Source organism: Mustelus asterias, chromosome 10 (assembly GCF_964213995.1).
Source record: "Mustelus asterias chromosome 10, sMusAst1.hap1.1, whole genome shotgun sequence".
Lineage (NCBI taxonomy): Eukaryota > Metazoa > Chordata > Chondrichthyes > Carcharhiniformes > Triakidae > Mustelus > Mustelus asterias.
This window is the reverse complement of record NC_135810.1, coordinates 55,091,554-55,108,707: the sequence shown is the minus strand read 5'-3', so window position 1 is coordinate 55,108,707 and position 17,154 is coordinate 55,091,554. Positions and strand designations below refer to the sequence as shown.

At 43.0% G+C, this 17,154-nt stretch overlaps 1 protein-coding gene across 5 annotated transcripts in view; it reads right to left on the bottom strand.

The window, feature by feature from the left end:
• Positions 1–9,665: 9,665 nt before the first annotated feature.
• The window catches only part of tpp2 (tripeptidyl peptidase 2), a 147,366-nt gene continuing 139,877 nt past the window's right edge, over positions 9,666–17,154 (bottom strand). For 4 of the 5 annotated variants that reach the window (XM_078221718.1, XM_078221719.1, XM_078221720.1 and 1 more), the window contains 2 exons: positions 16,249–16,368; positions 9,666–11,700 (listed from right to left, as the gene is read on the bottom strand). In XM_078221718.1, coding sequence (XP_078077844.1) covers positions 11,611–11,700; positions 16,249–16,368 — 210 coding nt within the window. In that variant the 3' untranslated portion in view covers positions 9,666–11,610. The remainder of the gene's footprint in view (positions 11,701–16,248; positions 16,369–17,154) is intronic. The other variant, XR_013498869.1, reaches the window with a different exon arrangement.

Below are 17,154 nucleotides of genomic sequence, written 5' to 3'. Positions count from 1 at the left end.
ATTGCCACTAAGAGCAGACGGTACAGTGCGGAGGACAGGACCTTCATTAGGTCCGAGATCCAGCGGGCTCCTGAAGGAAGGGATCATTGAGGTGAGCACCAGCCCCTGGAGAGTGCAGGTGGTAGGGGTCAAAACTGGGGAGAAACACCGGATGGTCATCGATTACAGTCAGACCATCAACCGGTACACGCAGCTGGATGCGTATCCCCTTCCGTGCATATCCGACATGGTCAATCGGATTGCGCAATACCAGGTGTTCTCCACGATTGACCTCAAATCGGCCTACCACCAGCTCCCCATCCTCCCGGAGGACTGCAAATATAAGGCTTGCGAGGCGGATGGCCGCCTCTACCACTTTCTTAGGGTTCCCTTCGGCGTCACCAATGGGGTCTCGGTCTTCCAGCATGAAATGGACCAAATGGTGGACCAGAACAGGCTGCGGGCCACCTTCCCGTACCTGGATAACATCACCATCTGCGGCCATGATCAGCAGGACCACGACGCCAACCTTAATAAATTCCTTGGTACGGCCGCTCTCCTAAATCTGACCTACAATAAGGAGAAGTGTGTCTTCCGCACTCACCGCCTCGCCACCCTGGGATGTGTAGTGGAGAACGGGGTCATCGGTCCCGATCCTGACCGCATGCGCCCCCTCCTGGAACTTCCCCCTTCCCACCACTCTTAAAGCACTGAGGAGATGCCTGGGCTTTTTCTCATACTACACCCAGTGGGTCCCTAATTACGCGGATAAGGCCCGTCCGCTTATCAAATCCACCCTTTTTCCCCTGTCGAGAGAGGCCCGCTTGGCCTTCGACCGCATCAAAGCGGACATCGCGAAGGCCACGATGCATGCGGTGGATGAGTCAATCCCCTTCCAGGTGGAGAGTGATGCGTCTGACTTCGCCCTGGCCGCCACCCTTAACCAGGCGGGCAGACCCGTAGCCTTCATTTCACAAACCCTCCAAGGCTTGGAAATCCGACACTCCTCTGTCGAGAAGGAGGCTCAGGCCCTTGTCGAAGCAGTGTGACACTGGCGCCACTACTTAGCTGGCCGACGGTTTACTTTGCTCACGGACCAACGTTCGGTGGCTTTCATGTTCAACAACGCGCAGAGGGGCAAGATTAAGAACGATAAGATACTGAGGTGGAGGAGTGAGCTCTCCACCTACAATTATGATATCTTATACCGGCCCAGGAAGCTCAATGAGCCTCCGGACGCTCTGTCTCGCGGAACATGTGCCAGTGCACAGGTGAACCAACTACAGACTCTCCACAATAGCCTCTATCACCCGGGGGTCACCAGGCTCTACCATTTTATTAAGGCCCATAACCTGCCCTATTCTGTTGAGGACGTCCGGTCTATAACCAGACACTGTCCGGTCTGCGCGGAGTGTAGGCCGCACTTCTATCGGCCGGACCAGGCACACCTCATAAAAGCCACCCGCCCCTTTGAACACCTCAGCGTTGATTTCAAAGGGCCGCTTCCTTCTTCTGACCGCAACATCTATTTCCTCAACGTTATAGATGAGTACTCCCGATTCCCCTTTGCCATTCCCTGCTCGGACATGACCTCAACCACGGTCGTCAAGGCCCTGCACGGCCTCTTCACCCTGTTCAGTTACTCTAACTACATCCACAGCGACCGGGGATCCTCATTCATGAGTGATGAGCTGCATCAGTACCTGCTCTCCAAGGGCATAGCCTCGAGTAGGACTACCAGCTATAACGGGCAGGTAGAGAGGGAGAACGCGACAGTCTGGAAGGCCGTTTTAATAGCACTACGGTCTAAAGGCCTTCCAGTCTCCCGCTGGCAAGAAGTCCTTACCGATGCACTGCATTCAATTAGGTCCCTCCTGTGTACAGCCACCAACGCCACCCCCCATGAGCGGATGTTTGCTTTCCCTAGGAAGTCTTCCTCGGGAATCGCACTACCGTCGTGGCTGGCGTATCCAGGCCCCGTTCTGCTCCGGAGGCATGTACGACCCCATAAGTCGGACCCCCTGGTTGAAAAGGTCCAGCTCCTCCACGCCAACCCCCAATATGCCTATGTGGCAAACCACGATGGGTGGGAGGACACGGTCTCTATCCGGGACCTGGTGCCTGCGGGTACCTCGGAGCCCACTATGACCCCCCACCCCACATCCCTAAACCCCTCTGTTCAGGTAGCACCAGGTCCGCTTACATCTTTGCCCCTTGTACACAGCTCGCCTGAGCCCCCGGAGTCACCACGCAGGACCCGACCAGAAGGGACGACGGCGGACTCGAGCGGCTCCACCCTGCCATCGGAAACAACACAACTGGTACTGCGGCGGTCACAGCGACTGATCAAGCCGCCCGACAGGCTGAACCTGTGAAGGGACGACGCCTTACCTCAGTTTCGTGATTCTTGTGTATATATAGATCTTCATACCTCTGTACATATTGTTCCACCCACCCCGCTGGACTCTTTTTTAAAGAGGGGGTGAATGTGGTGACCCACTGTAACTACATGTGTATGCCTGGACACACCTACGCTGCACCTAGCCCGAGACTCCTCCCTTTCCACCAGAGCAAGGTATAAAGGTGATGGTTCCTCCTCCTCGCCTCAGTCTGGGCCAGGTCAGCTACAAGGGTGTGCTCCTGTTCTTTGTGAATAAAAGCCTGTTAATTCACTCACTCACTGGAGTCCTCGTATCGTGATTGATAGTGCATCAAAATGGCAATTAAGAACTTCCTCTCAGGAACAGGAATATCAAAGATCGATTGTGTACTTTCCTGTGGCTACTCACAGATCTGATTAATGGGAGATTTAGACCAGTCACTTAAAAGCTAAGGGGTACATGGTTACAGGAGTTACAAAATGAAAACAGGCCATTTGTCTATTTAAAAGCAAATTGCTGCGGATGCTGGAATCTGAAACCAGAAGAGAAAATGCTGGAAAATCTCAGCGGGTCTGGCAGCATCTGTAAGGAGAGAAAAGAGCTGACGTTTCGACTCCAGATGACCCTTTGTCAAAGCTAAAAGGCATGGAAAGTGGGAGATATTTATACTGCGGGGGAGGGAATGAAAGATGAGTCATAGCCATAGAAACCAGGAGAAAAGACTGCTAGTAGCTGTCCAAAGGGTATGAATGGCCAAATGGCAGAGAAGCTGTAAGCTGTGACAGATGAAGATGTTTTGAGGGGGGGGGGAAGTGGGGAATGGGACAGAGGTCAGAATGTAGAAAAGGAGAAGTAGGGGGAGAAAAGGTAAGGGAAGGGGGATGAAGTAGGGGGAAAGAGTGAGGGGAAGAAAAATGAAGACAGACAATAAAGAAATAAAAGGCTGAGAACAGTAAAAAATTAAATAAAATAGAATGGAAACAAAGGGGGTCGAGCAAATCATCTAAAGTTGTTGAATTCAATGTTGAGGCCGGAAGGCTGTAAAGTGCCTAGCCGGATGATGAGATGCCGTTCCTCCAGTTTACATTGAGCTGCATTGGAACATTGCAGCAAGGCAAAGACAGACATGTGGGCATGGCCTTAGGATCCTGTGTTAAAATAGCAAGCAATCGGAAGGTCAGGGTCCTGATTGCGCACAGACTGAAGGTGCTCAGCAAAGTAATCACCCAGTCTACGCTTGGTCTCTCCGATATAGAGGAGACCACATTGGAAGCAGCGAATGCAATAGACCAAATTGAAAGTGGTACAAGTGAAACACTGCTTAACCTGGAATGAATGTTTTGGACCTTGGATGGTGAGCATAGAAGAGGTAAAGGGACAGGTGTTACACCTTCTGCGATTGCATGGGAAGGTGCCATGAGTGACAGGAGAGGTGTTGGGTATAGTAGAGGAGTGGACTAGGTTATCCCGGAGGGAACGGTCTCTGTGGAATGCTGACAGAGGGAGTGAAGGGAAGATGTGTTTGGTGGTGGTATCACGCTGGAGTTGGTGAAAATGGAGGATTATGCCTTGCATGCAGAGGCTGGCGGGGTGAAATGTGAGAACAAGGGGGACTCTATCCTTGTTCTGGGAGGGAGGTGAGGGGCTAAGGGTCGTGGTGTGGGAGATGGACTGCACACTGTTGAGGGCCCTGTCGACAACTGTAGATGGGAATCCATGGTTGAGGAAAAAAGAGCACATATTAGAAGCACCACTTTGGAAGGTGGCATCATTGGAACAAATGCAACAAAGCAAAGGAGCTGAGAGAAAGGGATGGAATCCTTACAGGATGTAGAGTGTGAAGCGCTGTAATCCAGATAGCTGTGGGAGTCAGTGGGCTTGTAATGGATATTGGTCGATAGTCTATTGCTGGAAATGGAGACAGAAAGGTCAAGGAAGGGAAGTGTCTGAAATGGACCAGGTGACGGCGATGTAGGGCTGGAAACTGGAAGCGAAGTTGAATTCTTCGAGGTTGGGACGAGAGCATGAAGCGGCACCAAAACAGTCATTGATGTACCGGTAAAGGAGTTGTGGGAGGGGACATAGGTAGGCCTGGAACAAGGAAAGTTCCACATACCCCAAAAAAAGACAAATGTAGTTAGAACCCATGCGGATACCCATTGTTACTCCTTTGATTTAGAGAAAGTGGGATGAGTTAAAGGAGAAGTTGTTAAGAAGTTGTTCTATGCCTTTTAGCTTTGACAAAGGGTTATCTGGACTCGAAACGTCAGCTCTTTTCTCTCCTTACAGATGCTGCCAGACCTGCTGAGATTTTCTAGCGTCTTCTCCATTTGTTCAAATAAATTAATGTGTGTGTGTGTGTGTGTGTGTCCATGACATTTTACTTTGTGGGGGCTTCAATCATTGTTTCTATTGCACTTCTGTACAAAAATTTAAAGGAACTAAAATGCATAGGAATGAAACAAAAAACATCAGTTGACTTCAAAAATTTGCGGTCAATATTGTACTTAAAAGGATACTGACAAAATGTCAATAGAAATAATGAATGGTGTGAAAACTGATTGGCAGGATGTACTGTTGGTTATGCTTACGGAGGGTAAGTCACCTGGTGGGTAAGCTTGAATCCCAGGTTGCTAATGGAAGCAGGCGAGATAGCAGAAGGACTTCCAATCTTCCCTAGTTGCCACAGGGGTGGACTGGTAAACGTGACACCCTTGTTCAAGAAAGGGTGAAAGGACACTCCAATAAAAAGAGCTCATTAACTAATTGGTGGCGGATAAGGTCTTAAGAACAATAATAAGGGGGGAACAATAAATAATTAAGGAGAGCCAACATGGATTTGTAAAGGCAGATTGTATCCAACCAATTGAATTGATGGGGGGGATTTTTAAAAATTTAATTGATTTTTTGATGAAGTAACAGAGTTAAGGAGGGAATTGTGGTGGATGTTATCTGTAGGTATTTTAAGAAAATCTTTGACAAAGCATCACATAAAGCTAGTTAACAAAACTGAGGCTCATGGAATTAGAGGGTCAGTGTTAGAAACATAGAAAATAAGAGCAGGTGGAAGCCATTCAGCCCTTTTGAGCCTGCTCCACCATTCATTATGATCATAGCTGATCATCCAACTCAATAGCCTGATTCCGCCTTCCCCCCATACCTTTTGATCCTCTTCGCCCCAAGTGTTACATCTAACTGCTTCTTGAAAACATACAATTTTTTGGCCTCAACTATTTTCTGTGGTAGCGAATTCCACAGGCCGACCACCCTCTGGGTGAAGAGATTTCCCCTCACCTCTGCCCTAGATGTATATCCTGCATCCTCAGACTATGGCCCTTGGTTCTGGACACCCCCAGCATCAGGAACATCCTTCTTGTATTTACCTTGTCTAGTCTTGTTAAAACTTGGTAGGTTTCCATGAGATTCCCTCCCTTATTCTTCTGAACTCCAACAAAAACAATCCTAATTAACTCAATCTCTCCTCATCCTGCCAGCCCAGGAATCAGCCTGGTAAACCTTCTCTGCACTCCCTCTTGAGCAAGAACATCCTTCCTCAGATAAGAGGCCAAAACTGCACATAATATGCCAGGTGTGGCATCACCAAAGTCCTGCATAATTGCATCAATACATCCCTGTATTTGAATCTTTTTGCTACGAAGGCCAACATATCATTTGCCTTTTTTACTGCCTGCGGCACCTGCATGTTTGCCTTCAGTGACTGGTGTATGAGGACACCCAGGTCTCACTGCGCATTCTCCTCTCCTAATTTATAGCCATTCAGCTTGAAGATAAAAATCAGTGAGTGGTGGTAAATGTTTTTTTCAGTCTGGATGACGGTATTGATCCCCAAGGATCAATGTTAGGACCACTGCTTTTTTTGATATCTGAAAATGACATGGATATGGGAAGAGAGAAATGCGGAGGTGTGGCTGACAGTGAGCATGAAATCATCAAATGCAATGGGACACAGATAGGTAGACAAAATGGGCAAGCAGGATGCAGATGTAATGCAGAGAGGTGTGAGGTGATGAGTTTTGACAGAAGAGATAGGGACAGGCAATATAGACATTATGGCACAGCTCTAAAGAGCCTACAAGGACAGGAGGACTTGGGAACGCATATGAATAGATAATTGAAGGTGATGGGACATATTGAGAGAGTAGTTTGTAAAGCATAAGAAGATTGGTAATGTTGGGCACGTTAATGGGGCTAAAGGTAGACAAGTCTCCTGGCCCTGATGGAATACATCCAGGGTACTAAACGAGATGGAGGGGGAAATCGCAAATGCACTAATGGTAATTTACCAAAATTCGCTGGACTCTGGGGTGGTTCCCACAGATTGGAAAACAGCAAATTTGACACCACTGTTTAAAAAAAGGAGGTAGACAAAAGGCAGGTAACTATAGGCCGGCTAGCTTAACTTCTGTAGCAGGGAAAATGCTTGAATCTATCATCAAGAAAGAAATAGCGAGACATCTGGATATAAATTGTCCCATTGATAAAATGCAACATGGGTTCATGAAGGGCAGGTCATGTTTGACTAATTTGGTGGAATTCTTTGAGAACATTTCATGTGCAGTGGACAATGGGGAACCTGTGGATATGGTGTATCTAGATTTCCAAAAGGTATTTCACAAGGTACCACACCAAAGATTGTTGCATAAGATAAAGGTGCATGGTGTTACGGGTAATGTATTAGCATAGATAGAAGATTGGTTAACTAACAGAAAGCAAAGAGTGGGGGTAAATGAGTGTTTTTCTGGTTGGCGATCAGTGGCTAATGGGATCAGTGTTGGGACTGCGATTGTTTACGATTTACATAGATGATTTGGAGTTGGGGACCAAGTGTAGTGTGTCAAAATTCACAGCTGATACTAAGATGAATGGCAGAACAAAGTGTGCAGAGGACGTTGAAAGTCTGCAAAGGGATTTAGATAGTCTAAGTGAGTGGGCAAGGGTCTGGCAGACGGAGTACAATGTTGGTAAATGTGAGGTTATCCATTTTGGTAGGAATAACAGCAAAATGGACTATTATTTAAATGGTAAAAATTGCAGCATGCCGCTGTAGAGGGACCTGGGTGTCCTAATGCAAGAGTCACAAGGAGTTGGTTTGCAGGTGCTGCAGGTAATTAAGACGTCAAATGGAATTTTGTCCTTCATTGCTAAAGGGATCAAGTTTAAAAATAGTGAGGTTATGTTGCAGCTGTATAAGGTGCTGGTGAGGCCACCCCTGGAGTACTGTGTACAGTTTTAGCCTCCTTACTTGAGAAAGGATATACTGGCACTGGAGAGGGTGCAGAGGAGATTCACTAGGTTGATTCCGGAGTTGAGAGGGTTGGCTTATGAGGAGAGACTGAGTAGACTGGGGCTATATTCATTGGAATTCAGAAGAATGAAGGAAGATCTTATAGAAACATATAAGATTATGAAGGGAATAGATAAGATAGAAGCAGGGAAGTTGTCTCCACTGGCAGGTGAAACTAGAACTAGGGGGAATGGCCTCAAAATAAGGGGGAGCAGATTTAGGACTGAGTTGAGGAGGAACTTCTTCACACAAAGGGTTGCGAATCTGTGGAATTCCCTGCCCTGTTGAGGCTACCTCATTGAATGTTTTAAGGCAAGGATAGATAAATGTTTGAACAGTAAAGGAATTAAGGGCTATGGTGAGTGGGCGGGTAAGTGGAACTGAGTCCACGATAATATCAGCCATGATCTTATTGAATGGCAGAGCAGGCTCGAGGGGTCAGATGGCCTACTCCTGCTCCTAGTTCTTATGTTCATAAATAGAGACATTTGCTGGGATTTTCCGGTTCTGCCGCCATGGGAATTGCTGTGGGTGGGATGGAAAATTTGACATACCAGCAAAAGGTCCATTGACTTTGGGTGGGAATTTCCGGTCCCGTGCTGGGCAGGAAAAGCCCACCCACTGAGTATACTGAAAACTAGAACTAGTTTTACAACTAGAATATTGTACCCAGTTCTGGTCACCACAGTTTAGGAGGGATTCAGAGTCCTTAAGAGGATGTGGAGTAGACTTACCAGAATAGTCCCAGGAGTGAGGGATTTCAGCTACAAGGTTGAAAAAGTTGGGGTGTTTTCCTTGAGGGCAAAGGAAATTGAAGGGAGATCTGATAATAGGTGAACAAGATTATGATAGGTTCAGGTAATTTAGACAAAGAAAAGCTGTTCCAAATGCTGATGGAGGACCAAAGGACACAGATTTAAGAGTGATGGAAGTGGAGATGATCAATGATTTCAAAAAGAAATTGGATGGGCACTGGAGAGAAAAAAAACTTGCAAGATTCCAGGGATACAGCAGAGGAATGGGGTTTTCCTCACTGTCCTTCAGATAGCTGGCATGGACTCAATGGGCTGAATGACCTCCTTCTGTTCCGCAATGATGCTATAACTCTCAAAGTGAATTAATTCAGGTAAAGGGTGCAACAAATTTGAATTCAGGAAGCTATTATATCCAACTAAGAAGTTTAGACAAAAAAAAACAGATTCTAAACTAGGAATGTTATTTCTTGCCAAAAATTAAGTTGCTTTGTTCTGTTGCATTTATAATCCACAATTAAGGCAAAGAGTACCAAATGGAAGTGAATTAGCTTTTATATATTGTGCACTCTTTATATATAAAATTACACCAATGATGACTTGCTTCTGATGATACAATATATAGGCAGATTAGTGAATTCTGCAAACAGCATATTAACCATTTTAATGTCATATACAATGTTAATAACCAGATGTGAAAACCAGGTGTTGATAGGTTTGTTATCTGCTATGGATGATTGAAATAAGAAGACCGAAAACAAACTTTTAAAAACACTACAGATACTGGGTGGAATCAATCCTGTAATTTAAGCATTCATTGCTTGTTCTTGTAGCTCAGGGTGTAATTTAAATTCCTCAAGTACATTCTAACCTACTTCCATGGATCATATTTCTTGACTTAATATGCAGCACAGTGATTTGGACAGTAACTTATACGCGGGTCCAAAGACCTTTCCCTCACCCAAATTTGGACACATTGAATTAAAATCTCAAACGCAAGGTGATATGCAATGCAGAATTTTTTTAACTGCAGCACACTAGGTCAGGAAGTATTGAACAAATGGGCTTGCAAACAGTATTCAGCATGAATTTGCAATCTCAGCTCTGTTGATGTAAGAAGCTGGCGAGTTAAGGGTGTGGAATTCTGGACAAACACCCAGGCACATTTTGCAGACTTTTCTGAACAACATTACTAAAGTATAAAAAGCCACTTACCAGCTGGTGAAACAATCATACCATAACACAAAATTGGAAGGGACTGATGTCAATAATGAATGTTTTATGACTATATCAATAAAAGTGAACATTTAAAAAAATGGTTAATAAATAATACGCACTCTAATATGAAGGCCTTGCATTTTTGTCAAATTAAGGGTCAACATATTTAAGCGATTGCAACAAAATTACATTTCTTGTACAAAAGGCAATATGTTCAAATATCATCAGGGAATGAAAATGAATTCCTTAAATCGCAGGCACAATATCAAAGTAAATATTAATATTTCAATATGTTTCTATGCACTGAACCTGCAATCATTTTGATTACAAATTGAGCAGTATTGACTCCCAGTTCTTTTTTTGCCATAGCATGGCTTTGAAAATAGAAAATGAAAGTTTTAAACCATTATAGAAATGATGGTTAATAATATTTAGAGGCTTAAAGTCTGAGTTTCATGCATCATGGTTTGGCATTTTAATAATGGATTTTTTTTTACTTAATAAGGACTACAATACACATGTTTATACATTAAATTGAAGTTGGTGGCACCAACGCAGGAGGAATATCGGGTAAACATCATGTTTTCATGGTCTCTGAACAATAAATGTTATACCAGACATCTCAAAAATGAAATTAAAAGGGTGAACTGATTGCAAGAAGATTTTGTACATTTTGCCACTTCCATGGAAATCTTTTCAACTGCAGACGTATGGGCACCAGTACCCATATTCACAAGTCTCTGTTGTAGCCAACTGAGGCCTTACTTGCACCTTGGGTGTCCAGATTCAAAACAAGAATATTGGACCTTAATTTAAACATAGCAATATCATGGTACTATATCCATGCAAGTTTCACCGTTAACCACTATTTTTCTTGTTTGACAAAGCATTGTTCAGTTTATTACTTTGAAAGGCTTTACATATCACTTGTTTAATAATGTATTAGAATAGACTATTCCTATTTCAATTATGGCTTTAATTGTACTCCCAAGTTTAATCAAGATGAGAGTTATAAACTTTAATTATCAAAGTCTAATTTTCTAATGAGCCAAAATTGGCTGTGGAAATTAGATTTGATTAGCATAATTTGTTAAATGTCATTGTACTCTACTCTTGTTTCACACAGATTGGAATCATATCGTTCAAGTTAATGAAAATTTGAAAGTGTCAAATGACAGCTTATTTCCCCTTCAACACGACTTTGGCCGATTAGGTAGGCAAAGTAGAAAAGCACTACAGGTCTGTAAAGATGTGTTTTCATATGAGAAGAATGTATAAGGCATAGCAAAATTATCCAAGAAGACAATCAAAATGTCAAGTGTATTTCTTTTACTGAACATATGACAATGCATCTAAAACTTGCCTTTTTCATAGTGCCACAGTTTATTTTGAGCTCCACAGGTCTACTGAAATTGAAGGGTGAATGAAGTACAGTTGCCAATATTATTCAATCTGTTTCTGGGTTGCATCACAGGAAAAGGAAGTGCCCAGGAATTGTTTGGTACTGGAAGAAGACACATTCTCCTTAAAATCTGAGATGAACTTAGGAGATAAATGTCATAGGTTTGGCCCCGTGAAGGGCAAAGAAAAGTTACAATTAGAAAATATGCAGAAGCAGTAAATGTAAATATATGAATACCAGTCTGTTCAATAAATAAAAAGATATACAAATATCTATTTCAAAACCGTAACAATTAAACCTAAGGAACACCTAATATCATGCCTAGGAAGTCTAAGCACTTTATTTGCCTATGCTTTAAAAGAAAATTGAACAATGCACAATTTATTTTCAAATCAAGTAGTTATCATGGCAAACAGCAGTAACAGAAATGTCATACAATCATTGCATCCATTAATGAATGAAAACATACTGTATAAAAGTCCAAAATACTTAAAAAAAAACAAAGTCTTTTTAGAAAGACAAAAGTATAAAAATTACTAAATTCCAATCAATATGATGCCTGTGACAATTATCCTAGAAAGGGGTATAGTCTTGTGGAAACATTACAGGAAGCCAACTCTCTGTAAATGATGCACAATGGCTCCATCCAAGAGACTTCATTATCTAAAGTGAAACAAACACATGGATATTACAGCAAACATTTGAACGGTTAACCCCAAATCAGTAATGCACACACTTTAAATTGCATAGTAACAGTTTAGATAACAACTTGACAGGTTTCATGGTATATTGACTAAGTGAACAAGTTTATGCTGATAAGGATAGTGGGATCCTAAATTAGGTATTAGGCCCTTGATTGGCATATTCAAGGAGTCTAACACTGTTTCAAATCAGACTTCATTGATACTTGAAAGTTGTTAATCTGGGGATGATCAGGTGAGTGAATGAGAGGGCACCCTGGCACTTGATTATTTCATTTTTCGCTGCCAAAAAATTGTACAACATGATTCAATTTCACCTGCAAGTTCAAATCTAAAGCAATTTTTGACTGTCACCTGAAATCCAAAGGTCAATTATTTTCTGTAGCAGTAATGATCTTTTTATGAAACTAACAATCTTAAACTTGCTGCATTCCCTTAGATCATAAGAACATAAGAAATAGGAGCAGGAGTAGGCCATCTAGCCCCTCGAGCCTGCCCCGCCATTCAATAAGATCATGGCTGATCTGACGTGGATCAGTACCACTTACCCGCCTGATCCCCATAACCCTTAATTCCCTTACCGATCAGGAATCCATCCATCCGCGCTTTAAACATATTCAGCGAGGTAGCCTCCACCACCTCAGTGGGCAGAGAATTCCAGAGATTCACCACCCTCTGGGAGAAGAAGTTCCTCCTCAACTCTGTCTTAAACCGACCCCCCTTTATTTTGAGGCTGTGTCCTCTAGTTTTAACTTCCTTACTAAGTGGAAAGAATCTCTCCGCCTCCACCCTATCCAGCCCCCGCATTATCTTATAAGTCTCCATAAGATCCCCCCTCATCCTTCTAAACTCCAACGAGTACAAACCCAATCTCCTCAGCCTCTCCTCATAATCCAAACCCCTCATCTCCGGTATCAACCTGGTGAACCTTCTCTGCACTCCCTCCAATGCCAATATATCCTTCCTCATATAAGGGGACCAATACTGCACACAGTATTCCAGCTGCGGCCTCACCAATGCCCTGTACAGGTGCATCAAGACATCCCTGCTTTTATATTCTATCCCCTTCGCAATATAGGCCAACATCCCATTTGCCTTCTTGATCACCTGTTGTACCTGCAGACTGGGCTTTTGCGTCTCATGCACAAGGACCCCCAGGTCCCTTTGCACGGTAGCATGTCTTAATTTGTTTCCATTGAGATAGTAATCCCATTTGTTATTATTTCCTCCAAAGTGTATAACCTCGCATTTCTCAACGTTATACTCCATTTGCCATATCCTCGCCCACTCACTCAGCCTGTCCAAATCTCTCTGCAGATCTTCTCCGTCCTCCACACGATTCACTTTTCCACTTATCTTTGTGTCGTCTGCAAACTTCGTTACCCTACACTCCGTCCCCTCCTCCAGATCATCTATATAAATGGTAAATAGTTGCGGCCCGAGTACCGATCCCTGCGGCACGCCACTAGTTACCTTCCTCCAACCGAAAAAACACCCATTTATTCCGACTCTTTGCTTCCTGTCGGATAGCCAGTCCCCAATCCACTTTAACACACTACCCCCAACTCCGTGTGCCCTAATCTTCTTCAATAGCCTTTTATGGGGCACCTTATCAAACGCCTTTTGGAAATCCAAAAACACCGCATCCACCGGTTCTCCTCCATCAACCGCCCTAGTCACATCTTCATAAAAATCCAACATGTTCGTCAAGCACGACTTTCCCCTCATGAATCCATGCTGCGTCTGATTGATCGAACCATTTCTATCCAGATGCCCTGCTATCTCCTCTTTAATAATGGATTCCAGCATTTTCCCTACTACAGACGTTAAGCTGACCGGCCTATAGTTACCCGCCTTTTGTCTCCTTCCTTTTTTAAACAGCGGCGTAACATTAGCCGTTTTCCAATCAACCGGCACTACCCCAGAATGCAACGAGTTTTGATAAATAATCACTAACGCATCCACTATTACCTCTGACATTTCTTTCAATACCCTGGGATGCATTCCATCCGGACCCGGGGACTTATCCACCTTCAGTCCCATTAGTCTACCCAGCACTGCCTCTCTGGTAACATTAATTGTATTAAGTATTTCTCCTGCTGCCAACCCTCTATCGTTAATATTTGGCAAACTATTTGTGTCCTCCACCGTGAAGACCGACACAAAAAACTTATTTAAAGACTCAGCCATATCCTCATTTCCCACTATTAACTCCCCCCTCTCGTCCTCCAAGGGTCCAACATTCACTCTAGCCACTCTATTCCTTTTTATATATTTATAAAAACTTTTACTATCATTTTTTATATTAATTGCTAGCCGAGCTTCATAGTCTATCCTTCCTTTCTTTATCGCTTTCTTAGTCTCTCTTTGTTGTTTCTTAAATTTGTCCCAATCACTTGTTTCTCCACTATTTTTGGCCACTCTGTACGCAGCTGTTTTTATTTTAATACTCTCCTTTATTTCCTTCGTTATCCACGGCTGGTTCTCCCTTTTCTTACAATCCTTGTTTTTTGCTGGAATATATTTTTGCTGAGAACTGAAAAGGATCTCCTTAAAAATCCTCCACTGTTCCTCAGCTATCCCATGGGCAATTACTTTTCTGACTAGTCTGGCATGCGGGACCTTGTCAAAAGCCTTGCTAAAGTCTATGCAGACAACATCAAATGTGCTAACCTCATCATTCCTCTTCAAAACATTTCCTCAAAAAATGTCCTTAACAAACCCATGCTGACTGACCCTGATAAATCATGTCCTTTTTAATTGACAATTTATACGGTCCCTCAGAACTTTTTCTAATAATTTGATTACTACTGAGGTTATCAGTTACTAGTAGTAGTTACTCAGCCTCCCTTTTCAATAATGTTACAATATTAGTGGTCCTTTAGTCCTTCAGCACCATGCCTGCAACCAGAAAGGATTAGAAAATGATGGTCAGAGCCTCCAGCGTTTCTTCTCTTAACAGCCTGGGATGTATCTCATCCAGGCCTGGTGATTTATCTATTTGCAAAGATGCTAAACTCCTTAATATTTTCTCTCTATGTTTATACCATCTAATATTTCACACTCCACCTCATTACAATGTCCCCATCATCATCCTTTTGTGAAGACAGATGCAAAGTATTCATTAAGAACCAGGCACACATCTTTGGTCTCCATATATAGGTTACTTTTTTGGTCTCCGGTCAGCCCTATTCTCTCAATAGCTTTTCTCTTCCTATTTTTGTATCAATAAAACATGCTTGGGCTATCTTTGATTTTGTTTGCCAATACTTTTTCATGCCTATTTTTGCTTTCAGAATTTTCTTTTTCATTTCACCTCTACACTTTCTATACTCCTGCAGGCTTTTGCCTCATCCTCTATGCTCCTTGATACCCAGGGGGAGATTTGAGAATCCCACCCTTTTTTTGTGGGAACATATGAACCCTTGCCGTTTTCTCCTTGATTGCCTCCCAGTGTCCTGACACTGCTTTACCTTCAAGTAACTGACTGAAGTCCACTTTTGCTAAAACACATCTCGGTGTAGAAAAATTGGCCGTTCCTCAGTCAAGAAATTTTAATGATGTGGAGATGCCGGCGTTGGACTGGGGTAAACACAGTAAGAAGTTTAACAACACCAGGTTAAAGTCCAACAGGTTTATTTGGTAGCAAAAGCCACACAAGCTTTCGAGGCTCTGAGCCCCTTCTTCAGGTGAGTGGGAATTCTGTTCACAAACAGAACTTATAAGACACAGACTCAATTTACATGAATAATGGTTGGAATGCGAATACTTACAACTAATCCAGTCTTTAAGAAACAAAACAGCGCAGAGTCGCGGAGCAGAAACTGATAGCCAGGTTCCGCACACACAAGGACGGCCTCAACCGGGATATTGGGTTTATGTCACACTATTTCACATAAATATTTCTGCTTTTTTCCTCCTGAGTCTTTATCATGCGATCCTAGAATCAGAATTTATGTCACACTATTTGTAACTCCCACAGTTGCGTGGACCTGCAGAGTTTCACTGGCTGTCTTGTCTGGAGACAATACACATCTTTTTAGCCTGTCTTGATGCTCTCTCCACTCCCATTGTTTTGTTCCTTAAAGACTGGATTAGTTGTAAGTATTCGCATTCCAACCATTATTCATGTAAATTGAGTCTGTGTCTTATAAGTTCTGTTTGTGAACAGAATTCCCACTCACCTGAAGAAGGGGCTCAGAGCCTCGAAAGCTTGTGTGGCTTTTGCTACCAAATAAACCTGTTGGACTTTAACCTGGTGTTGTTAAACTTCTTACAAAGAAATTTTAAGCCAGATCTATCTTTGTCTTTTCCATAACTATGCGAAATGTAACTGAATTGTGATTACTACCACCAAATGCTCTCCCTTCGGAGAGGAGCAAACAAATCTTGTAATTTACACAGATGTAGATTCTCTCCTAACTGCTACCAATTCTTGCTCTTTTGATTTGGTATCTGTTGAAGGAACCTTTGTTTCCTATTGCAACAAATTAAAGCACATAAATCTTACCTGGATACAGTTTTTCCAGTTTTCTTTACTTGGTTTATCCTCTAGAAGTTTGATTGCAAACTTGAGAGCCCGGCCATACATTTTGTTTGCTAATGCATGTTTGTATGCAAAAGTTAAAACCTATTAAGACAAACAACCAGGAAACAAAAAGCAAATATATGTATTGCAACATAAGAACCAGAATTAGATAAAAAATAAACCAGCTTAAACGTCCCAATTTTTTACCCAACTTTTGAGACAAATACTCTCATGTTATCCTCATTTTATATTTTATTTTTAATAAAGGACTTGAACTCGTTTGAAGATTAAAGTGCCCAGGCTTTTGAAGCTGTGGTAAAATGCTGGGACTAGTGACAATTCATGGGGGTGTTGATAGAGATTGGAGATTTATTAGGATTTTCCTACCTGATTTTAGAAACATAGAAAATAGGTGCAGGAATAGGCCATTCGGCCCCTCAAACCCGCATCACCATTCAACATGATCATGGCTGATCATGCACTTTCAGTATCCCACTCCCACTCTCTCCATACCCCTTGATCCCTTCAGCCACAAGGGCCACGTCCAGCTCCCTCATGAACATATCTAATGAGCTGACCCCAACAGCTTTCTGTGGTAGAAAATTCCACAGGTTCACAACTCTGAGTGAAGAAGTTCTTCCTCATCTCAGTCTTGAATGGCTTGTCCCTTATTCTTAGACTGTGGCCCCTAGTTCTGCACTTCCCCAACATCGGGAACATTCTTCCTGCATCTAGCCTGTCTAGTCCCATCAGGATTTTATATGTTTCTATGAAATCCCCTCTCATTGTTCTAAATTACAGTGAGTACAAGCTCAGTCATTCTACTCTCTTTTCATATGTCAGTCCTGCCATTCCAGGAATCAGTCTGGTGAACTATTTCCACCATTA